Below are 22683 nucleotides of genomic sequence, written 5' to 3'. Positions count from 1 at the left end.
ACTTGTTGCGGAACTTGCTGATGATTTTGCTGATTTTGCTGTGATTGATGCTCTACGTGCGTCATCCCATTATTTATGTCTTGGGATTTGCCATTGATATTCTCCAGCCCCTTTTTGATACTTTTTTGCCCATTGCTAGGACCTTGTACCCCTTGCCGCAACTCGAGTAGTCTGCTGTTCAAATCCTACAGTCCATCCTTGAGTTCCTGTACCTCTTCCTCTGACGCTGGTTTTTTCTTAGGTCGACCAGTTTTCTTTCGTGGTGTTACGGGTCCGCTAAGTACGTACGTCACTTGGCGAAGTTTGAAGCCAAGATGGTCTGCTATCCATTGCTGTTTATGTCCAGCTTTCCATAATGTATGAATTCTCAACCGATCATCTCTAGTCAGAGGAGTGGTGCGGCGACGTTTAGGGGTGCCAGGCTGTTCTACGTGGGGACTTGAGTGTTCCATGATAGCATTTTGTCAAAGTCTGATAGTACAAGTGGAGTTGAAATGGAACAGAGAGTAGCGAGGTGGCGAAAATGACCAGGTTGGGGCTGACTAAACCTGTCTATCAGATCGACAGAGCTTGGGCGTTTTCATATCCGCAATACTGCCGATGATATTGTACCACCGCCGTGTTTTAGCCATTGAGATCCTTAAGTCCTTCGTTTAATGGAAGCTATAACATAGGATCAGCCCAGCTATTCGTCTCGTGTTATCACGTGAGGAAAATTATGTTGTGAAATAAGTAAACAGTGCTATGAGTGTTTTCAAGTGAATGGTGTATATTCAAAGTAAGATTCCCCGAGGTCGAGAGTACAAAACTGCAGAATAATATTGAAACAAAAAATCTCAAGTACTTTCTTTATAAAATCAGGTCAAGGTTTCAGCTGCTATTAATTAAAAAGACTTGATAAAAGTATCAGTAGGGATCAAGATTTGCTTAGTTACAAGAATGATGCCATCCCAAGGGATGATTTCAGCTTAAATAACATACCCGAATGTACATTTGTTCATACAAAGTGATTCCAGCCTCATTGAGTGGCAATCACCCTTTCGTGTCTAGAGCCAAACGCCTGTCGTCACAGATGCACAGATATGGAAAAAGAGGAACAACCCTCTCCAGCGGTGGAGGAACCAAAGATGCAAAAGACAGACCCCAAAAGCCGCCGTCAGGCTAGAGGCCAAGTGAAAAGAAAATCCTACTATTCTCCTCGATCGAGTTAAATTGTAAAACCCCCTAAAAAGGGTATCTTTGAAATAAAAACGCCGAAAAAGAAATCTAAAACACTACCTCCCGCCCTTGCTGGTGCTAAACCTCCTTTGCATCGCCGTCGTAGGGCTGCCCAAAAAACTTCCCCGCGGACTCCGACTGGCGGCCGGCATGAGCGGTACCTTGGCCATTCCGAGTTTAGTTTCGAAAATGCGCCCCACAAGTGCCTGTACACTGCGCTGGATGTCCGGCGCCATCTCAGTGCCCAGGAGCCCGACTACCAGAGGTGCGAAAAGATCAATATTCTTTTCAAAGTCGGAGTTGGGAAGACCGGTGTAGCCGTCCAGTACGGTGACAACAACAGGCCGCCAAGTGACAATGTTGCGCTGCTGGGTTTCTTCATCGAGCTCCACATAGGACGCAATGATGTCTTCGCACAGGGGGATCAGCGCAGCTTCAGTATCCGCGCGCGAGGCAGCGCGGTCGTTGGACGTGTCGTGATACATGCGGAAGAGAATGCTGACGTAGACCGACGCAGATCCGCTTTCCTGCTTGAGCAGATTCGGCGGCTGCTTCATAAATCCTTCTCTGAAGAGTCGGGATCGCAAGTCGCGGTTCGCATTGAAGCGCTTTGCAAAGTGGTACGATTTCTTCAGTACGGCCATCAGACGCAAGAGCTCTCCCGAGGGAATCTTTTCGTAGACAGCATCGTTGGTGAAGAGCTCTTGAACTGTCTCGATCATGAGCAACTGAAGAACACACTTGGTTATGATTTGGTTGAAGAAACGTCGACGAGCGGCCGTAACTACAACAGGAGGTTGCTGGAGGTCTTGACCTTCAGGACGATAGTCCTCAAGCTCTTGTGTTTGGCGTTTGGGTAGCGGAGAGGGCATACGTTGCTCGCCACCAAGGGTGCTAGTCGATTCTGAAGCGACGAGGGATGGTCGCTGTGTGGTTGACAGACCGTTGATGCCAAGCGCGTTGTCTACCTTTGGCTCTTCCGCAGGTGTCTGCAGAGAGAGCTCGCCTGTTGGCCCATCTGTTGTTGGTGTCATGTTGTCTGCCGAGTTTCCTGATCCGTTCACTGCATGTTGCGGTGAAGATCCGCCGGTGGCAGCAGAAAATAATGCGGTAGCCTCTGTCCTTTGGAAAAGATCGACGAACGCCCTCACAATTTGGCTCCAGTGGCCTGGCGTGAACTTTTGAACATTTTGCAATATAAGCTGCTGGAGGCAGTTGCTACCAATCCGCGCCAATGTGTCATTCTCTTGACATATGCAAAGTGCCAGAAGATCGAGGAAGCGGTCGAGCATGTACTCCAACGAATCGAAAAAGTGCGTAAAAAGCTTAATCATGTTGCGCAGAGCTTGGATCATGGTTGTCGAGAGCCAGACGGAAAGCTCTTCGTGGTTCAAAACTTTTGTCATCTCCGACTTGGATTTCAATACCATGAAGATCGGGTACAGCAGCTGCCGCCAAAGCATGTCCCAAAATTCACGGGGAAAGTTGTTGCCGTAGCTGATCAGAGTGTCGAAGAGGTAACTCAAGGCTCTTGACCGTACTTCCAAATCCTCGCCAGTCATCAAGACGTCGTGGAAAGCAAAGAGGACAGGGAACCAGAACTGCTCTTCCTGCGTTTGCCGACTGGGCTGCTTTGGTATCGAAGAGGCTGTCTCGGACTCTTTCAAGTAGCCAGCGCGAGCAGACAACGAACATTCAGGCGTCCGGAGCATCTTGGGCACAGATGACTTCAAAAGTTCTATCGCCTGTAGGGACTTCTTCTGGAACTTGAAATTCTTTGAGAACTCAGTAAGGCAGACGATCAGGTCAGCAAAAGCGCCTTGCGATATGACGACACCAAAGCGTGTGTTGTACACTTGAGTGACGTTTTCAAATGCAAGGTTGACAATACCCTCTGCTTTTCGTTAGCGATTGTACATGACCAGGGCCAATTTCAACATACCGTAAGGCTCTCTCGCAGCTACAGTGAAGACACCAAACATGGTTTTCCAACCCGAGCGAATGTTCTCGCCCCGTGCCTGGATCATCTGAATTAAGCAGCGTAGTACCATGTCTTTAACGGACACGACGTTGGTGTTGTTGATAATGTGCTCAAAAGGCTTCAAAAAGTCCTTCTGGAACTTGAAACCAGGCAGTTCCTCAATCTCCATAAACTTCATCGACAGTTGTCGCAGCGAGTTCAGAGCAAAGTAGACGACATTGGTGTTGGTGTGGCAGCCCACGTCGTTGAAGTGAGCGCCCAGTACCTGCCAGATATTGGTCCACTCGAAACGCACACGCGTCATGTTGTAGCCACTGATTTCTACCAACTTTTGCAAGCTGTATGTGCGCGGCGACTCACTCTGACCAGATGATTGAATTTCCTGCCAGCTGACTTGAGTGAGCGCTTTGACAAAATCGACAATCGCTTCTCCCGACAAATTTGCGCTGTTGGTGAAAATGCGGTCTACCCCCCTAACGATTTCGGCAGACCGACTTTCCTCGGCCACTTCCGAATGGAAGCCGAAATTGCCTGCTGTAGAATTTGTTCGTCGGTTTTTTCCTGGAACGTTAAGGTTTTTGCGCGGCTGTGAGGTTCCTGAACTAGACTTGAGCACATCGGGAACGGCACGCTCGTCAATGCCAGCAGAGATGAGCTGGAAACGGTCCAGTTGAGACACACAGGTGAGCACCTCACGCCATGATTCCCGAAGAAGGTTTCCCTCTGTTTGTGCAATTTCGATCAATGCTTTGAGAGCCTCCATGTTCCTAACCTTCATCTCGCTCACGTTATAGAGATTTGTGAAGCGCGAAAGGAACGCGACGAAAGCTTGTCGCGAATTATCCAGATCAAACAAACATGAGATGCGAATCGACAACTTGATGCCTTCAATGCACAAGCGAATAATTTCAATGTTGTGATCCTGGGCTTGGCCAGAGAGAGCGGTGAGGACAGGCATCCAGGCGACTTCGAACATTGGTCCGACATGCTTGGAGGATGAAGCAGGAATAAACTTGGACACACTGGGAGTGGCGGCTGTTCTCCGCTGAGCACGAAGGAGTTGTTTGTAGAGCTGTTCGGTTTTGTTTGCCATTGCTTCTGAAGCCTGAACAATTGCCTCTCGCTGAGAGTCGCGAGCACTGCCTGTCAGTACCTGACCAATACTTGATAGTCCGCCAGTAGGCTGCTGGCTGATTAGACCTTTGTCAGCGGCAGCCTCCTGTTCTGTGTTCAAGACAATCTCGTTTCGTGAGATTTCATCAAATATGCCTTGGAGATACTCCTCCGGGAGATCGGCGTTGTCATTGATACCACGGTTGTTCTTGATGAAGTCAGCTGCAGTCATGCGAGGGCCCTTCATCTTCTTGCTATGCTGGTCAACGTTCAGCATAATGACTGAATAAGACAGGACGTATGCTGTATCGGCGTTGGCGAATGCATTGGGGTTGCCAGTAATATATCTTTCCGCAAACTTAAGCATGAAGCGATCGATTTTCTGAGCCTCACCGGGCAATCGGAAGCTCTGGAGGAAACGTCGCAGAGCGTCGGTAAAGCGTGTCTTTGAAAAGTCCATCAAATCTACAAAAGCATGCATGATGGCAATGTTCTCTGGATCGCCCTCACCGAGAAACTCGCCAAGTGCTGTCTTATCTATCTGGTCATTGTCCAGGAAGAAACGAGCAACGTCTTCTGGCTTGTTCGAGGGAATGAAGCCCTCTGCTATGAGCGTCTTAAGCCCACGTTTCGGCTTGTAGTTGAACTGTTTCAAGGCATTCGTCAGAGCAGTCTTCCGCTGCTTGGCCTTTTCAAGCTGGCTGTAGTCATCTTCCGCAAGCGGCGTGACTGTGCCAGAGTCTGCACCAATCATTGGGGACTCTGCGAGTGTCCTCGTATCTATGGATACCCTGAGGTCATCTAGTGATGGGCGCAAACTTGAATGGGCTGCCTTTGTGTTCTCGGGAAGCGCCTGTTGCGCCCAGTTGACGAGAGAACGTAGTATCTCGACCAACGCTTCAAGCGACTCTTGCTTCATAGCGTATTCTTGGGGAAAGCTCTGTTCAGGCTCGTGTGAAGAGTTCATGGAGGCTGTGGTGAGCGAGGGGGGCAGGGTGCCTCGGGTTTGCCAATCCATTTGCTTGGATTGCTTTTCGCGCTGCTCCTGATACGCCTGCTGCTGCATTGCTGTGATTGTGACAGGGTTGCTCGAAATCTTGGACAGGTGCTCGACAACGCGTTGGAACATGTTGTCAAGCGCGGTGCGGTCGCAGTCATAGTTGAGATAGATCTCTACCAGGGCTCGGGGGTCTGCAGCCAGCCTTCCAAATATTGTCAAAATGTATTGCTTCTGAAATGCAGGGGCACTTCGTTTGTCTAATGTTGCCAGGTATATTTCCTTGAGAAACACCTCGACTTCCTTTTTTAGTGATATGCGCAGGAACTTGAGCATCTGCCAGAATACTTCACAGGCTACTTCAAACACCTGCTTTACTGAACTTGCACCATTCCGACTGAGGCTCAAACACAGGTATTGCTTGACCGCCTGAATGAAACTTGTAGGCTCGTCGCTGCCACTGCGGATGGTGGCGTAGGGCGATTCAAAGACGGCAATGTTATTAAACAAGATGGTGTGGATCATGTGCAATGAGAGGAGTTTGGAGCGCATGCCCTGCGACCGCACATCGTGGGCATGGTCAACTGACAGACTCTTTGTGCTCAGCCGACACATGGCTCTGAAGACTAGGTATGCATCTTTGACGAATATCTCATCCTCTTCCTCTTCCTCAGTGTTGATGTGAGGCGAGGCGCCGTCTTGACTCGAGACCTGCCGCGAGCCAGCCTTGGCCTTGATCCGAGTCACGAGGGTTGGCGCATTGTCGTGTATACGATCGTCATTGAAGCTCATGTTATTTTCAAAGCTTTGCAGTGTAATCTTGGGCCCAGTGTGTTGGTCGACGGCCTTGTCGTTGGGTGTGGCTGATTCGTCACGCTCATCCTCGCCGTTAGGCTCGTCACCGTCAAAGCCTATCGGACTGGGTTCTCCCCGATGTACGCTCTCTCCGGAAATGTTCTTGTCGTTCAGAGACACACGTGACAGATTCAACCGAGCTTCCTTGGCGGCCAATCTGGCCTTGACTCTCTCAAAGACGGTGCCGACCATCTGTGTCAGTGCACCTTGAGCAACCTGCTGGTTTGCACTTGACTTTGATAGGAGGAAGATGTTGTACGTGAGTCGCACAGCCTTGAGCAATCCCGCTCCATGTACCACAATCTTGTCGTTCAATATGGCGGCGAGCAGCGACTTTACAATCTGCAACTGGATCTCTGGGGCCGTAGCCTCACCCTGGAAGCAATCGCATATTGTGTCAATGGCCCTTTCAATTAGGGGTGGCGCCTCGCTGTTGTCAGGGCGGGGCTCGGTCGGGACGGAGAAGTAGGAATAGCTGATGAGCTTGCCGATGCAGTCGAGGGCGGTGATGGAGACGGGGACATTAGGGGCCTCTGAGGCGAGTTGAAGGGGTTCGAAGAGGACTTCAGGGTTGATGCGCGCGGGGTCGCCCTCGTTCTTGATGGCAGACAGGGCGGCATTGGTGCTGTCGCCCAATTTTTTATTCTTGCGAGCATCCTTGGAAGCGGCAATGGTCTCGAGTGCAGTGACGACGAAAACAAGGGAGCTGCGCGTCGAGGGGCGGGTTGCGGTGGTGGCGACGGTCGACTGCGAGTCTGTTCGTGAACGGGATTCGAGGGGCAGGCGCTGGTCGAACATCTGCTCCGAGGTGCGCGGCGGGTCTGAGGTATCCGGGACGGATAACGCTGGTGCCTCGGTTGTAGGTGTTGAGGTGTCGGCTTCTTCCCGAGCGAGTTCTACTGCTGGTACTTCTGATTCTGCATTCGCTGCCTTGTCTGTCTCTGTGTCTGCCTTATCCGGGGCAGGCGAGGCATGGTCGGAGCCTGCATCAGAGTCGCTGTCCTCGTCATCGTCGTCGTCGTCTTCGTCCTCATCGTCGTCCGTCTGTTCCGCCTCTTTCTTCTCCTCGTCGTCCGTTGTTTTTTCTGGGACTGCGGCGGGCGTCTCATTTTCTCCCATGGCGGCGGCCTTTTCCTCGGCGTCCGGGGCCGGTATTTGTGTTATTGGCGGGGGCTCGGTGTCAGCCATTGTGGTGTGTGTAAGTAGGTTGTCACGACTACGCCCAGGCTACTATGATTAAGGGACCAACGTTGGATGACGGACGAGCGGGCTGGGGTCAACAACCACCCATGGCCCCAATTCGAACACGAAGCAAGAGGCAGGAGGGCGGTCGCACAGTCGCAATGGCGCACAAGGCAACGTAATGCAATCCAGGCCGATTCCAGGATGCGGGCCGTGCCTAATTATGAGATGACAAAGTGTCTTTCCTGGCTAGCTGGGGCGGACCCAAAGCTGGTGAGCTGCGTACCTGGCCGACTGGGGGCACGGCAGGCGCTAGTTGGTCAAGCCACACCGGCCACCAGCCACACCTCGATCAGCCACTCAGGGATCATCAGCCACCGCCGCCACAAGCCCTTCCGAAATCTCGCGTTAGGGCCATCGGGTCATAACGCTTAGTACCCGCCGACGGATCTCCAACAAGCTGGCCAGCACTAAACTTTTCTGTTGAGCGACATCTCCAGTCTGCCATCTCTCCCTTGCCCAGTCCAGCTCCAGAGCCTTGAGCGGTCTCCCAGCTCCATTGCCTGCGCCTGCTCTCTTCCCGACCTGTCCCCGAAGAAAGAAGAGCTGCTGCTTCTCCCCTCCCTCTTCCCGGTCATCGCTTAGAGCAAAATCTCAGCGCATCCAGGAACCCCGACACAATGCCCGCTGCTACCACTCTGCTATCCCGGGCGGGCTCCCAATTGACCTCGAGGGGTTCAATTGCCCTGCGCGGCGCCTTCTCTCCCGCGACTTGTACCGCGTAGGTTGCTGCCATCCATACAACACAGCACACGGCCTGCAAACACCAATCCCGGGCCCAATCCCGAGACCATTGGCTGACCGCAAAACATGTAGACGCACACCCGCCCTCTCTGCCCTCGCCCGGTACTATGCCTCCAAATGTGAGCATCCCGCTGTCTGCTAGGAAGTCCAGGCCGCATCGCTAACCTCCACTCGCCGCAGCCTACCCACCCCACAGCGTTATCAGCATGCCTGCCCTCTCCCCGACCATGACCTCCGGAAACATTGGCGCATGGCAGAAGAAGGTTGGCGACTCGATAGCGCCCGGTGATGTGCTCGTCGAGATCGAGACGGACAAGGCACAGATGGACTTTGAGTTCCAGGAGGAGGGCACCATTGCCAAGATCCTCCGCGACGCTGGTGAGAAGGACGTTGCAGTCGGAAGCGTAAGTGTGCTCGGGATTTGTGTGAAATCATTATGCTAACCATCACAGCCAATCGCCGTCATGGTTGAGGAAGGTGAAGATGTCTCGGCCTTTGAGAGCTTCTCCATTGAGGACGCCGGTGGTGACAAGAAGGCCGCTTCATCTCCCAAGCAGGGTGAGGCTTCGGAAGCCAGCGAGCCCCCCAACAACTCCGGCTCCAAGACCGCCCCTCCGGCCAAGGAGCAGTCCGCACCCGCTGCCATCGAATCAGACTCAACCGGTGCCCGTCTCGAGACCGTCCTCCAGCGCCAGCCTGCCGTCTCCCCCGCCGTCAAGAAGCTCGCTCTCGAGAAGGGCGTCCCGATTGGTTCCATCAAGGGCACTGGCAAGGGCGGAGCCATCACTAAGCAGGATGTTGAAAACTACAAGCCTGCTGCGGGAGCTTCCTCTGCCGCTGCCGCAGGCCCTGCTTACCAGGATACCGAGGCCAGCAGCATGCGCAAGGTCATCGCCAGCCGTCTTACCGAGAGCATGCAGCAGAACCCCCACTACTTTGTCGCCTCCAACATTTCCGTCTCCAAGCTTCTCAAGCTCCGCGAGGCTCTTAACGCCTCCGCCAACGGCGCCTACAAGCTGTCTGTCAACGACTTGCTCGTCAAGGCGCTTGCTATTGCCGCCAGTAAGGTCCCCGCTGCCAACTCGTCATGGCGTGAGGAGGGCGGCAAGGTCATCATCCGCCAGCACAACACTGTCGACGTCTCGGTCGCCGTCTCGACCCCTGTTGGCCTGATGACTCCCATCGTCAAGAACGTCACCGGACTGGGTCTCCAGACCATCTCATCACAGATCAAGGACCTTGGCAAGCGCGCACGCGACGGCAAGCTCAAGCCTGAGGAGTACCAGGGCGGAACCATTACCATTTCCAACATGGGCATGAACCCCGCCGTTGAGCGATTTACCGCCGTCATCAACCCCCCGCAAGCCTGCATTGTCGCCATTGGCGCCACCAGGAAGGTTGCCGTACCCGGCGAGGCCTCCGAAGATGGCTCCGCCAGCATTGAGTGGGACGACCAGATTGTCATCACTGGAAGCTTTGACCACAAGGTTGTTGACGGTGCCGTTGGTGGCGAGTTTATGCGTGAGCTGAAGAAGGCGATTGAGAACCCTCTTGAGCTTATGTTGTAGATTTTGTTGTAATTGGGTGCATTTCAGGGTGGATGAATATGTGCGCGTGTAACTTTACCTCTCTGGCTAGATGAGAAATGGATTTCCAACCAGGACGGAACGATTTTTTTATGTATAGTGGGATGGATGGCGCCTTGTTCTATCTCCCGCCCCCCGCCATGAAATTATTTTGTCCCATTGTTGTATTGCTTGATAGTTGATATCTCTCCCACTCTTGAATTTTGTGTTGTTTTTTTGGCGAGTTGAAGTATTACCTTGTTGAAGTATTTTCCCCCTTGTTCGTCACTCTACTAGACTAATCCGCTGGCTAGTGCATTCCATCCAGCTTCGACCGACATTCTATACCGCTACCAAAGAAAATAGAAAGAGAGAGAAGAAGAAGAAGAAGAAGAAGAAGAAGAAGAAGAAGAAGAAAAATCATTTATTACCAACCTCAAACACCACAACCTCGACCTCCCCATCCCCACCCACCCTCTCACACCTAACCTCCGCCTTGCCGCCCTCCCCCCTCATCTCCACCCTCACACTCCGAAACAACCTCTCCTCCTCCATTACCACCACCTCTTCATCTTCCAGTTCCTCCAATTCCAGCAGCGTCCCTAGATCCTTCTCCTCTTCTCTACTCCCCTCCCAAACCCCCGGGTCCTCCATGCCCATGACCCTCTCCACCACATTCGCCACTACAGCGCTATCCCAGCAACCTTCCATGCGCGGTACCGCCTTCAGCGATGCGTGCGCATGACGCCGCAGACACCTAACTCTGCATTTAATGCCTGTGTAGAACAAGGAGGCAACGACGCCCGATTCGCAAATCGAGTGTTCGAAATTTACATTTTGCGGAATCTGCACGGCGGTGCTGTAGGCGATGTGGATGGTGCGTGCGCAGGCGAGTATGCGGTGGAACAAGTGCGTATGTGCGGCATATTCCAAGGGGGATGAGGCGAGTAAGGTGTGAGCGCGGATTTGGGCGGCGCTGTGCGACATGAGGAGCAAAGTGTAGGAAAGGGGTGTGCGTGAGTCTCCCGGGTGTGAGCCGAATGCCGGGGTATCTTTCTCGGGGGGACAGGAGTTGAGATGGGCTTGTGTGCGGTGGTAAGTTTGATGCCAGGAATCGAGTAAGGTGAGGAGGTGGGATTGGGTTTTTTCGAAGCAAGAAGGGGGTTGTTGGTGGGGTTGGGAGGATTGGAGTAGGTGCTCTGTGTGGGTTATGCGGCGGAGGATGGTGTCTAGGGCGTCTTTTGCGGCTTCGGGGCTTGCGAAGATGGAGTTTGGCAGGTGGAGGGTTTGGAGGGAGTGCGGGAAGATGTCTGGGTTGGAGAGGTGGAAGTCGGAGGCGAAGAGGGTGCGTTGCGTGACGAGGGCGGCGAAGCTGCGCACGATGCTTTGTTCCATGACGCTGGAGCGAGGGACACTGCCGTCGCCGAGTAATTTGATGCCGTTTTTCAAGTGTGTCTCGGCGATTTCGTGACGCCCTCGAAGGTATTCGAGGAACGTAAATAGCATGCATGTTACCAGTACGACGGCTACATCTTGTGTATCACTAGTCCTCGCCAGCATTGGCTGTAAGGCGGTAATCGCCTGGCTGTACTGCTTCAAAACGAACCTCTCTCTTGTATCGATACTCTGGCCCGGAATAAAATTACACTCGTGGGCCGCACTCAGGGCTACGACGGCATGCAAGATGGCTGGTTCAGAGGCAAGGGCCGGGATGACAGTAGCGTGCCAGAAGGGATACCCAAACCAACCTGACGATGTCCATGATACGCGCTGTTTGTATAGCTCAAGATAGCGTAATTCGTCTGATGGAAAGGACTTTGCCAGAGGTTTTGAAAGCTGAACTTCTGAGGAAGTGGTAGTTGGTTGAGAGCGACGGCCATACCGATCAAGATAAGTATTTCCTCCTCCTCCCTGGGCGCCATAGCCCTCACAAGTCCGGCCAGTGCTGAGACAGCGATTGCAGACTGGTTTTGTCTCATCACATTTTACTTTGCGTGCTCTGTCTTCATGTCAGGTACATATAACCTTGGGTACCTAGCATGGCTCGAAATTCCCATTGGCTTCATATTCCATGTCTTCATGATAGACAAATGCAGGAAACCCAAAATGATCAATTGGTCCGCGGAGGAAGAGCGAAATAACAGTAACATACTTGCACGTCCCACATCCGGACTTTGATTTCTTCCGCGACCGCCCAGTACTTGGAGGATGCAACGCAGTTGTTGTAGACGCAGGCGGTGCTGGTAGTCTCAGGGGTACGATAGTAAGCTCCTCTAACATCCCGACTACCAAGCAACGATTAAACCACTCTCACTAGGCGACAAGGCTGGGGGGGGACTGGTAGAATGCTGAATAACTGAAGGAGCAATTGGTTCGTGCATGGTGCATCGGATCAAAAGGCAACCTGAAGCTCGCTAATGGCGTGGCTCAGCCTTTCTCATTCGCTCGCTACTCCTTGTCGGCTTTTACTCAATGTGGATGCCTGGACGCCTGGACGCCTGACGCCCCGTCACCGTGCTCTTCGAAGATCAAATACTCAACATGCACTCTCTAAACTTGCCAACATTGAAGACATCGAATCTCATATTCGTTCATCTATGGACTGGTCTATCATAAGCATCGCATTACCATGATCTCATCACAGAAAACAAAATGAACAAAGTCGAATACCACTTTCCTTCCTCCCAGAACGTAGTTTGTCATATACACTACGCCGTCCAAATGCTTTTTTTCCATTTGCCAATACGCCTGCATACATCTCCTCGTCTAAGTCTCAGCACCGTCGGCCTTTTGGCCCTCGGCATCAGCCATCTCGGTATCCTTTGAGTCTTCAGCAGGTGGCGCGTCAGCCTGCTTCTTAGACTCGGCCTCCCGCTTTGCGCGCTCCAGCTCAGCTTGCTTGGCAGCGTGCTCCTTTTGTTGCTTCTCCATGGCGGCTTGCCTCTCACCCTCGATCTTGTCGTTGTAGCGCTGGATGATAGGGCCAGCAATGGAGCGGATGTCCTCCTTCTTGGAGACGTATTGTGCCTTGGACGCATCGTCGCCCTCGTCGTACAGCCATTCCTGTGTTTATTAGTATTTTTTCCCTTCTGTAGAATAGCTTTCAAACTTACCTCGATGGTCTCGAGCTTCTGGTTGAGCCTGGCCTTCTCGTCATCGCTGGCAAACTCGGCGTAGACGTCGAGGATCTTGTCCTTGAGCTCGTAGATGAAGCTCTCAAGGTTGTTCTTCTCGTTCTCAGTGTCGGCAACGAGCTTGTCCTCCATAATCATGGCGTTCTCGCGCTCGGCGGCAATCTGCTTGGAAGCATCGTCAAGCGAAGCAGTGCCAGCAGACAGAGGCAAGTCTCCCTTGCGGAGCTGCTTCTTGACCTTGCGCATCTTGGGTGGCTCCGGAGGAGCATCCTTGTCCACGTCCATTGCCTGCGCATGATTCGTTAGCTCAATTGTTTCGGGCGCAGAAGCAAAAGGACGCGCATGTACAGAATCATCGCTAAGCTTGTATCGTTTCGCAGCACGTTCTGCCGAACTTTGCTCGCTGGTACTCGAATCATTAGGAAAGTCAGAAAAACGTACATCACCCTCTTTCTTCTCCGAAGACTCGGGAATTGGCTCCTCGACCTCGGTCTCCTCGACGTAATATCCAGACTCGACGTTGAGCACACCGTGCACGTTGAGGCGTGCCTTGAGTTTACAAATCATAAAATCGCCCTTGGGGTCTTCCTTGACGCCCTTGACGGAGAAACGGCCGATCCAGGGGTTCATCTTTCCGGGAAGCTGTTCAGGCTTGGCGTACCTGGCCTCCAGGTCGAAGGGGTGTTTTCGGTAGAAGGTCAGGATCTTAGTGGATGGCATGACGTTGCCCTTGTTAAAGACGGTGAGGCTAGTGTCCTCATCGGGAATGTCCTCGGACTTCTCCCATGTGAATTCAATGGGGTAGTTGACCATGTCGTGGACGGAGAAGTCACGGACACGGAAGACTGGAGAGAGGATAGCGCAGCAGAAGGCGCATCCACGGGCGACAGCCTCGTCTTGGTTCAGGGTGAAGGATAGAGGCTTACCAAAGAAGTCTTGGATCCTCGTCTTGAGCGCAGGGACACGTGTGCATCCACCGACCATCTCAATCGAGTCAATGTCTTCGACGGTAAGCTTGGCCTCGGCCAGAGCCTGCTCAATAGGCGCAGTGGCGCGCTCAAGGAGCGGCTTAATCAGCTCCTCAAGCTCCTCGCGCTTGAGCATACCACGCACGTCAACGTCGTTCATGATGGACTCGACGTTGATGGGCGCCATGTTGTTGGCAGAGAGGACCTTCTTGAGCTTCTCAACGCCGGCAGCGAGACGGAAACGCGCCTTTCCGTTCTCCATGACATCGATCTTGTACTTTTCCTTGAACTCCTTGGCGAAGTGCTCGACAAGGGCCTTGTCGATGTAGCGGCCACCAAAGTGCCTGTCCCAAGCACTTGACTTGACGGCCAGTTCGCCCTTTCGGAACTCGACAACAGTGGCTGTGTAGTTGCTGTGGCCAATGTTAACAAAGACGACTCTCCGTGGCTTCTCCTCTGGGCCAGGCAGGTCGAGCTTTGGGATTCCCCAGCCGAGGGCGACTGCGGTGTTGTCGTTGATGAGTCTTAGGCACTTGAGGCCGGCAATCTCTGCGGCGTCGAGAATGGCGCGGCGCTGGGCGTCGGTGTACCACACGGGGCAGCTGAGGACAATGTCGTTTACGGGCAGCTTGAGCTCAGCAGAGGCTGTGGCCCGCATTTTTGTGAGGTGCATGGCGGTGATTTGGGTGGCGGTAAATCGCTCCTTCTTGCCCAGGTAGTTGACCTCTGCGCCCACCTGGCCGTCGACATCGACAAGCTGGGCAGAGACAAAGTCCTGCTCAACCTGGACATCTGGATCTTGAAGACTGCGGCCGGCGAGGCGCACAAATGACGAGACGGTGTTCTTGAGGTTGGAAATTTCTTGGTTCTTGGCCATCTCACCAATGTATCTGCTCTTGGGGCCGAAGCCAACTAGTGATCTGTATCATGGCCAGTCAGCCGAGTGTTCTCTGGGAGATGATGTGTTCGCGGGGGGGGGGGGCTACTTACGGTGTCGCGCGGTTGGAAACCTCATTTGCGATCTGGATAGTGAGTCAGTGTGAGCCATGGACGCAAGAAAGCGACAGTGAAAGATATGCGGTGGCACTTACGACATCGACACCACGATTCCGCGCAACAGCGATGACGCTGTTGAGCGTACCCAAGTCGACTCCTACTACAGACATTGTTGATCTGTGATGGTGGGGTGTGTATGGGGGGGGAAGTGGGAGAGTTGTGTTGTTTTGTGTTTGCGGGTGGAGGGGTAAGAGAGGGTATATGGGGTATCTAGTGCGGCGAGATTTTATGGGCGGTAAACCAGAACAAGTGTCGTGGAGTAGTAGCGAAGCAATACAAGGAGGCACGCGCCGCAAAATTTCAAAATTTCAAGACTGCGCTGGTATGACCTAACAAGAATGCCCAACTCGACAAAAGGAACCACACAGAACTTTCTCGATGGCCCCAAACAGCGGGGCTCATTTTTGCTGGGCGGGCGGACGGCACAGACCAACCGCCCGACAAGTCCGCCGCCGCCGCCGCATCATTACCGCCCATGCCAACACCAAACCGTCCAAACATCAACACCAAAATATCAACGCGCGGACACTATCACCAGCAGCAACGCGTCGCGTCATGCCCAGGCCGCTCCGTGCCAGCGCCGACGCGTCTGTTGTAGGCGACCTCTCTTCACCACCTCGATAGTCGCATAGTGTTTGCATCTACCGCGCCCGCCTTTGCCAACAGCTGAGGACGGCTGACATCATGGCATATGTGCCCCCCTACCCGCTGCTAAACAGGACCTACAACCTGTATCGCGCATCCCCACTGCACCATGGCGACTCGGTTCTGCTCAGCGATCAGTCGATGCGCGCCCATGCCAAGCGGCTCAAGGAGCAGCTCAAGGGCGACAATGTGCGTGGTGTGCAGGTCGACTTTGCCGGCGGAGAGGAGACGGCAAAGCTGGGCCCGCTCGAAGAATGCCGCTGGGAGGTGCTTGGCGACGAGGATGCCTGGATTGACCGACGCCTCCAGTCTGAGGATCCAGACGCACCGCGACTCGCGCCAGACGTCACGTCAGACCGTGCCCGTGGCATCCATGTGAGCCTCGAGTATGAGAAGAACATGTACAATGCCCTCCTTCTACGCGACCCGCATGCCACGTCTTCGCCCAATGGTTTCACCTCGCTCCCTCTTGTGCTCGTGAAGATGCCAGCGCCAATACGCGAGATATTTCTAAACTACATCCGAGCCACCTTCGACGCCCATGTAGCTCCCTTGAGGCTCCCTTCGTCGTTTATCACGTCGTCCCTCGAGACCTTCTTCAGTCACCTTACAGCGCGCACTTCCACCCTGTCCATCCAAGACACCATAAAGCAGCTGCACGTCCAACTCACATTCCCCAATGCCACGAGCCTCCTCAAGCACATTGAAGTCACAATCGCAGCAGAAGACGTAGCCGGCTTCGTCCAGCGCGGAAAGCTACTAAAAGCAACCCACGCCAAACCCTTCATAGCCGCCCTATCCAACTACCTAAACCGCCACCTCGCCCTCGACCTGTCCCACCCAAAAGTCCAGATATCCCGTATATCCTGCGCCAGCTTCCACCTCGGCACTGAGCGCCTCAAAATCGTCGCCCCAGATACCCTCCCAGACACGTCCATCACCGACCACGGATCCCCGTCGCAGTCGCAGGATTCAAGTGCAACGCAACTTGCCGTCCATCAGTTGTATACCCTGTTGGTTCGAGAAGCGACGGGAAGCGGCAAGTTTTTGCCAGAAGATCTGGCAGCGGATGTAAGGGAGGACACGCCGTCTTCGACTGCGAGTGCACGCAGGAAAAGAGCAGTTAGTAGCACGGCGACTGCGAATGGGGCTACCAAGAAGACAAAGGGAAAGGGGAAAGGGGATGGGAAGCAAACCAATGGGGATAATCCCCAGTAACCAAAAGTTCATCCGTCCTTTTCGGTATTGTAGAATTGGACTGTTTTGCCAAGTGTACACTATCTATTTCTCTTTTTTGTATGATACCCCCATAGTCTATTTGCAATCATGCCAATAAAAAAATATACCTTTTCATTAGTCACACATTATAACCGTGGGGGGGGGGGGACGAGTCAAACTAGTCAGCACGTGATATATACATGCTTTATTACACTGCCTTGCTTCAAATCCTATCGTCACTCACATCCCACATCACCATCCAAAAAAGGAAAAAAAAGCGTCATCGAAAAAAAATCAGTTCAATAGGGAAATAAGTCGTGAGGCTAGGAAATCCAGAAACCAATACATAGTAATACGGCAAAAAAGAACATAGGGAATCGAGAAGAAAGAAAAAAACAACGCCAACCCACAACTCAAGTATAGACACTCTCGGTAAAAGAATTCACCTGTAACCCGCGCTCCGCCATATCTGCCTTTTCGAGAAACTTGAGCTGCATCCACACCAGATGGCCCTTGATGCGATCCAACTCCTTCCTGACCTCCTGGGCCGGGCGGTCAACATCATAAAGATGCCCTTGTTTGTGTTTTTTGTCAGAATTGGGGTTGGGAGTAAACTCGTCGTAGTCTTCAAAGGTAAGAATATTGTCGTCAGGGTCCGCATGAAACAAATCGCGGAAGACGGATGTGTTGGTTGAGGCGCGGGTGCACCATTCGTCCCAGAGTTTGGGGCTCAGGGGGTCCGAGACGAAGTCGGCTTCGGGACCCGGCATGGTGTCGTTGGGGGAGTGCTCGCCGGGTGGCTGGGCGTTGGGATCGTCGGTGGCGTTGAGACTTTGTGGGGGCAGGAGGCCGAGGTGTTCGCGCCAGAGGGAGCTGCGGAGGTCGTGGGCGAGGCGGGCAGCTTTGTAGGGTTTGCCGTCAAGAGTGGTGTCGATTAGGTCCGTGTCTTGGAGGACGATGGAGAGTTCGGAGTCGTGGAAGCCGAGCTGTGAGCGGTCGTTGATGTTGGAGGAGCCGCAGATGACGGTTTTGTCGTCGATGATGCAGATTTTGGCGTGGACGTAGAGTTCTTCTTGGAAGAAATATTGTTTTTCGTCTTCGGTCTCACCTTCCCAGGCCTCATCGCTGGGCTTCTTCTCAGTGAGCATGGCGTCGTCGGCGATGGAATCTGGGTCAATCACTCCGCCCTGGTCACCCTTTCCAAGTTTGTCATCCTCGTCCATATATCTCTTCCTCATCTCTGCTGCTAGTCGTCGCTTTTCATCTCCACCCTCTTCTGGTGGCGCTTCAAGCTCGTCAATTTCGGCAGTCTCCATCTCCATGTATGTCATACCAGACTTCTTCTCCATCTCCTTGAGCTTGGGCGTGACATTAATGCGATCATACGAGCGGAGGTTGAAGAAGAAAATGTACTTTTCAGGGTCGACACCGGCAGCCTTGATCCTGCCAAAGATGCTCTCGTCGCCTCTGCAGATACTCTTGAATTGGTAGTCCATAATAGCTCGCGTTCCAGCCGCAGCCTGATCCCGCAAATCTCCCGCGAAACCGGGGATAGCCGGGATGACGATAATGATCCTGAAGTTCCGTTCTTCCTTGGCAGCCTTCAGAATTGCATCGACCATGGCACCTCCAATCTGGTTGTGAACTGGATTCTCGTCATGTTTGGTAGTCGCAGTAATGAAGAACTGGTTCTCAATGTACACGTAATGCTGGGCGTTCCGGATCAGCTCGCAATAGGCGTTCTGAATGCTTTGTTCATGAGGCTCGATGCCCATGCTCCAGTCCGCGCTACTCCTGACAAGCTGTGCATGTACAGTTCCACGGTTGTCGAGATTCTTGCTGCTGAGCTGCGTCACGGGATGATGTATGTAATGACCAACGGGGAACTTAGGCCGTTGGACTCCAATCAGGTCTTCGTCAGCACCTTCACGTCCTTCCATGGTAAGCCAGTCATATCGTTCGTCACGCTTGTACTTTTCACGCTTCACAAAATTCCATCGCAGGACAAAGTGTTCGGCAATGTCGTAGATTGCCGGGCCTATGATTCCCATGGCGACGTCGTGCCATGGCATGCGACCATACTCGAGCTTGTCCAGCTTGTTTGATTTCCAGTCGTCAACACTCTCGAAATCCATAATACGGTTATTGTTGTAGTCTTGGCCGGGGAAAATCTGGTTCTGCACACCGGAGGGATGTGCGTCAGACAGGGGATGCTGCTTCTCATCCCATCGGCCGTAGCACAGATCCAGTCCACCGATAAAGGCCATGGCATAATCAATGACAATGAACTTCTCGTGATGAGCCCAGTAGAATGTCATGTCTGCGGCATTTTCAAACACATTATGGTCAGGGTGTCGCATTACCCTGATGTTCCCGTAACCAGGCTCACCCTCTTTGATAAGGCCCATGAGGGCCTTTTTGGTATGCTGACTGTTGCAAGTAAGAGCAGCAGAAACCTGTAGGGTGGGTGAGTAGCTGGACGCTCGGCAGGCATGCGCATGCTTACCTCCTTGTACACGGAAATATAAATCTTGACGCCAGCCTGGGCGCGTCGCTTGAGAATTTGATCCAACCTGGATTGCTGATTGTAGTAGGGCGGGCGCTTCAAGAACAGCTCTGGGCTGAGCCACCAATCCGCAATGTAGATGGTCTCCTGGGCCTTTTCCAAAGCCTCGGCAACGGCCCAGAAGTAGTCTCGACCATCGACGTACCATTTGACCAGATTGCCGTCTCTTTCGGGGGCAAAGCTGTTGAAGCGATGGCTCTCGGCGATCTTGCTCCTCTTGGCGTCGGTTGCTTTTTCGTGATCCTCGTCATGGCGATGGTTGGTGTTGAAGAGGTTGCCAAACTTTCCAACCTTGTGCTTGAGGTGTACAGCTTTGATATGGGCACCGCGCAGCTTGGTGTGCTCGAGCTTTTGTTCAATTTCCTCGACCTTTTCCGAAAGGCGGTGGTCGAAAGGATGAAAGAGCTTCTTAAGACCCTTTTCTTTAGACATGTTGCCAGCGGTGCGTAGCGACCAACGATCAGCGATCAGCGATCAGCAACCTGCAATGGCGTGGCGTAGCAATGGCAGTTGTGAGGCTTGTGAGAGAGGCGGGTGGAGGGGGAGGCTGAGGAATGAGGCGCGTGGCAGAGTGGCAGAGGCGGTGGAGCAGGCCTCAGCCATACGGGCACGTCTTGTACTTATTGGGCCGTCCGGGTGAAGAAACCTGTATGTAGTCATCTTCATCCTGCGCATAGCAGGCGCGCGCACACACAGTATTGGAGACCGGGTGCAGGGGTGGGGGGTGGTGCCTTCCTTCGGCACAACAGGAACCACTGACGTCACTCCCCGCTACGCCCCATTGCGACGCGCTACAGTACACGCTATGCCTGCCCCTCCTCGTATCATCAGCCATTGCTTGTTTAGAGCTACCAACAAACTCGGCATCATCGATATGAGCAGAGTTTTCTGCTTTTTACCCAATCACACGGTGACGTTGTGCCGTCTAGAACATTGCTGGAGCCTCACATCATCTCAATACTGTTGCTACATACTTACATACTTTGCCCCCCATGAAACAGACCCTTGCAGGGCTTACGAGTACAGAGGAACCATAGCGGCATGGCTCTATAAGCAAAGTGCATGCCACGTAACAAATAGAAAAGAAAACCTTTCACAAAGATTGCCTCTTTGATCACCAACCGGAGAGCCACCGAGAGCCTTGACGAAGCCAACACAGCACGTCTTCAGGCAACCACTACCACAGGCCACCCATCTTCCCAGTCGAGATAGTTGTAGCCAAAGAAGAAGTCCTCAGCCCCGTAGCCAACGCTTGGACGAACTAAATCAATCGTCAGCCACCCTCAACTATGCTCAACTCATCATCGACCTTACCATAGTGATAATACATGACGGTCCTCCCATTCTCCGGGTCCATCATGACGCCTTGCCCGCCCGGTGCATATACATCTCCGTGGCTGGCCAGAATCGTCGTCCCACCGCTCGCCTCTAAACAGCTCCTGCCGTCGCGATCATAAAATGGACCCTTGGGCGTCTCTGAGCGGCACACGACAACATGGTAAACCTCGTCGTCGGAAGCGAGGCCTCCCTCTGGTGTGCGGCAACAGTGACCAACACTGAAGAATAAGTAGTAATATTCCTTTTCCTTGTACATGGTCGCGCCTTCAACTACCAGCGCGTGCTGTGTGGTATTTCGTACAATGTTGGTGATGCGTCCATTCTGATGGGCCCAGTCCCCAAATGCTATTATGTCGTCGTCGGGAAAGAGCTCGACTTGGAAAATGTCGTGCCAGTACGAGCCAAAGGTGAAGAATATAGGGGTATCTGGTGCTTCTTGGAAAACAAAAGGATCAATTAGGTTGTACTTGTGCGATAGAGGGAGGCCGATATTGCCGTGATCTTGCCAGCTACCTGGTTCGAGCGAGCTTGAGGTAGCCACTCCAATCAATGAGTTGTGAAGTCCAAATCTAGAAACTGAGTAGTGACAGTAAAACGTGTCACCTCTCTTGGTCACCGAGGGTGCCTGCATACCATCATGAGAAAGGATTTCGCTGACAAACTCTTGTCAAGCACCAGACACTGCACTTACCCAGATATCCTGTCCATCAGCCACATATATACTAGTGCCGTTGTACAACAACGCACCTTCGTAGCGCCATGGTCCCCCGAGCGAGGGTGCAGTAGCAACGGCAATGTTGCCGCTAGTTGAAAACCGCCAATAAGTTCCATCTTCATACCAAATGCTGGGGTCGTGGATCCACGAACAGTTTCCCCGACATGGTTCGGGGTCTGGGTAAAGTCCATCTACTAGTGGAGGGCCTGCCTGTAGATTTGGCAGAGGACGAGGTTCCGGCCCTGCATGAGGATTTGGTTGCGGTACTGCAAGCGGGCTTGCAACTGTGCTCTTTACAATAAATGGCACAAAGGTAGCGCTAGTAATGAAGAACGCGCCAAGTAGAGCAGTAGTAAATCTTGCCGGGCCAGAGTCGCAAATCATAGTTGTGGTTCCTTTCTCTATCGCAGATAGCAGTGTTGTTCACTCAATTCTATACGGTGCTGTTACAGATTTCAGCAAGTTGAGTGCAGTTTATATGGTACCGAGAAGAGAACCACGTCAGCGGTCATGCGCAAAACTCGGCCTTGAGCTCTCCTTGTTTGCGATCATAACTAGCGGCTGACGTCGGGGCTCATACTCTTCCTTCACAATGTAATCAGTGGTGAATTCTGTTGTGACAATCTCCATTATCGTCCTTGAAGTTAGCTGCAAAGCTTGTGTAATGATCATGTACATCGGTTGGCCGCGGTTTTGTGCGGACTTTTAGACTAGCCTGTGAATGTTTGAAAATTCTCCAAGCCAACATGTTGGAGCCGGTCAGGCGACTTGTCTGCCTATACCGAGCATGAGCTAGGAGGCCATGTGTGGTTTCTCAATACCGGCTCTCTATTTGCATCGGTAAAGGTATGGCGGTGAAGCAAGCTAGACTTCCGATAGCAACCCACACTGGGTGACATACGGAAGAGTTGTGCAACAGGGCCGATTCTGCGTCTGTTCCGAATAGCTGGGGTTCTTCCTTGATAGAATACAAACTTGGTAATGTTATGTCCGGGTTCAGACGCGAGATTTGTCGCTACTTCAATGTGTCCACGATTGGATTCGCGCCTTCGTTGCTTGAGCCATCCCAGTGATGTCAGTGATCGCCATTAGTACCTAGTCCTGCACTGACTATATTGTCGTTGCCACGTGCATCATGTTTGGTGGACTGAAATCGCAGCGAAGCTTTCCGTGGGACGTCGCACAACTGGTTGTAGCAAGTCGTTACTGGTATCCGATTGACCCTAAAACGAAGTGATGCTTTTTGTTGGCTCCCAAGTGCTGGCACATGATGACCATTGGCCTTAACGTCCTAAACAAGACACTGTTGGCCGTTAACCATGCGCTGT

At 52.8% G+C, this 22683-nt stretch overlaps 7 protein-coding genes across 7 annotated transcripts; 2 read left to right on the top strand and 5 right to left on the bottom strand.

Moving 5' to 3' along the window:
* Window positions 1-1274: 1274 nt before the first annotated feature.
* On the bottom strand, window positions 1275-6962 carry COCMIDRAFT_97691 (uncharacterized protein; the record flags this gene model as incomplete). Its single annotated transcript, XM_007690667.1, has 3 exons — window positions 1275-3115; window positions 3161-3966; window positions 4096-6962. 3 exons carry the CDS (start codon window positions 6960-6962, stop codon window positions 1275-1277), a joined length of 5514 nt encoding a protein of 1837 aa, XP_007688857.1.
* A 1064-nt stretch (window positions 6963-8026) lies between these two features.
* COCMIDRAFT_37560 (uncharacterized protein) lies at window positions 8027-9718 on the top strand (the record flags this gene model as incomplete). The annotated part of the gene is made up of 4 exons (XM_007690649.1): window positions 8027-8127; window positions 8223-8269; window positions 8331-8554; window positions 8603-9718. 4 exons carry the CDS (start codon window positions 8027-8029, stop codon window positions 9716-9718), a joined length of 1488 nt encoding a protein of 495 aa, XP_007688839.1.
* A 417-nt stretch (window positions 9719-10135) lies between these two features.
* On the bottom strand, window positions 10136-11796 carry COCMIDRAFT_6077 (uncharacterized protein; the record flags this gene model as incomplete). The annotated part of the gene is made up of 2 exons (XM_007690630.1): window positions 10136-11714; window positions 11750-11796. The coding sequence occupies 2 exons, from the start codon at window positions 11794-11796 to the stop codon at window positions 10136-10138; spliced, it is 1626 nt and encodes a 541-aa protein (XP_007688820.1).
* A 685-nt stretch (window positions 11797-12481) lies between these two features.
* On the bottom strand, window positions 12482-14983 carry COCMIDRAFT_97653 (uncharacterized protein; the record flags this gene model as incomplete). The annotated part of the gene is made up of 5 exons (XM_007690666.1): window positions 12482-12778; window positions 12829-13137; window positions 13198-14737; window positions 14808-14839; window positions 14909-14983. 5 exons carry the CDS (start codon window positions 14981-14983, stop codon window positions 12482-12484), a joined length of 2253 nt encoding a protein of 750 aa, XP_007688856.1.
* Window positions 14984-15557: 574 nt separating this feature from the next.
* Window positions 15558-16736, top strand: COCMIDRAFT_97710 (uncharacterized protein; the record flags this gene model as incomplete). Its single annotated transcript, XM_007690665.1, has 1 exon — window positions 15558-16736. One exon carries the CDS (start codon window positions 15558-15560, stop codon window positions 16734-16736), a length of 1179 nt encoding a protein of 392 aa, XP_007688855.1.
* Window positions 16737-17149: 413 nt separating this feature from the next.
* Window positions 17150-19734, bottom strand: COCMIDRAFT_27082 (uncharacterized protein; the record flags this gene model as incomplete). Its single annotated transcript, XM_007690640.1, has 2 exons — window positions 17150-19192; window positions 19243-19734. The coding sequence occupies 2 exons, from the start codon at window positions 19732-19734 to the stop codon at window positions 17150-17152; spliced, it is 2535 nt and encodes an 844-aa protein (XP_007688830.1).
* Window positions 19735-20468: 734 nt separating this feature from the next.
* COCMIDRAFT_97717 (glycoside hydrolase family 43 protein) lies at window positions 20469-21739 on the bottom strand (the record flags this gene model as incomplete). The annotated part of the gene is made up of 3 exons (XM_007690664.1): window positions 20469-20563; window positions 20617-21265; window positions 21332-21739. The coding sequence occupies 3 exons, from the start codon at window positions 21737-21739 to the stop codon at window positions 20469-20471; spliced, it is 1152 nt and encodes a 383-aa protein (XP_007688854.1).
* Between the last annotated feature and the right edge of the window lie 944 nt (window positions 21740-22683).

The sequence above is a fragment of the Bipolaris oryzae genome (genome assembly GCF_000523455.1).
Source record: "Bipolaris oryzae ATCC 44560 unplaced genomic scaffold scaffold_82, whole genome shotgun sequence".
NCBI classification, from domain to species: Eukaryota; Fungi; Ascomycota; class Dothideomycetes; order Pleosporales; family Pleosporaceae; genus Bipolaris; species Bipolaris oryzae.
The sequence above is the reverse complement of the archived record's forward strand: the minus strand, read 5'-3'. Positions and strand labels throughout refer to the sequence as shown.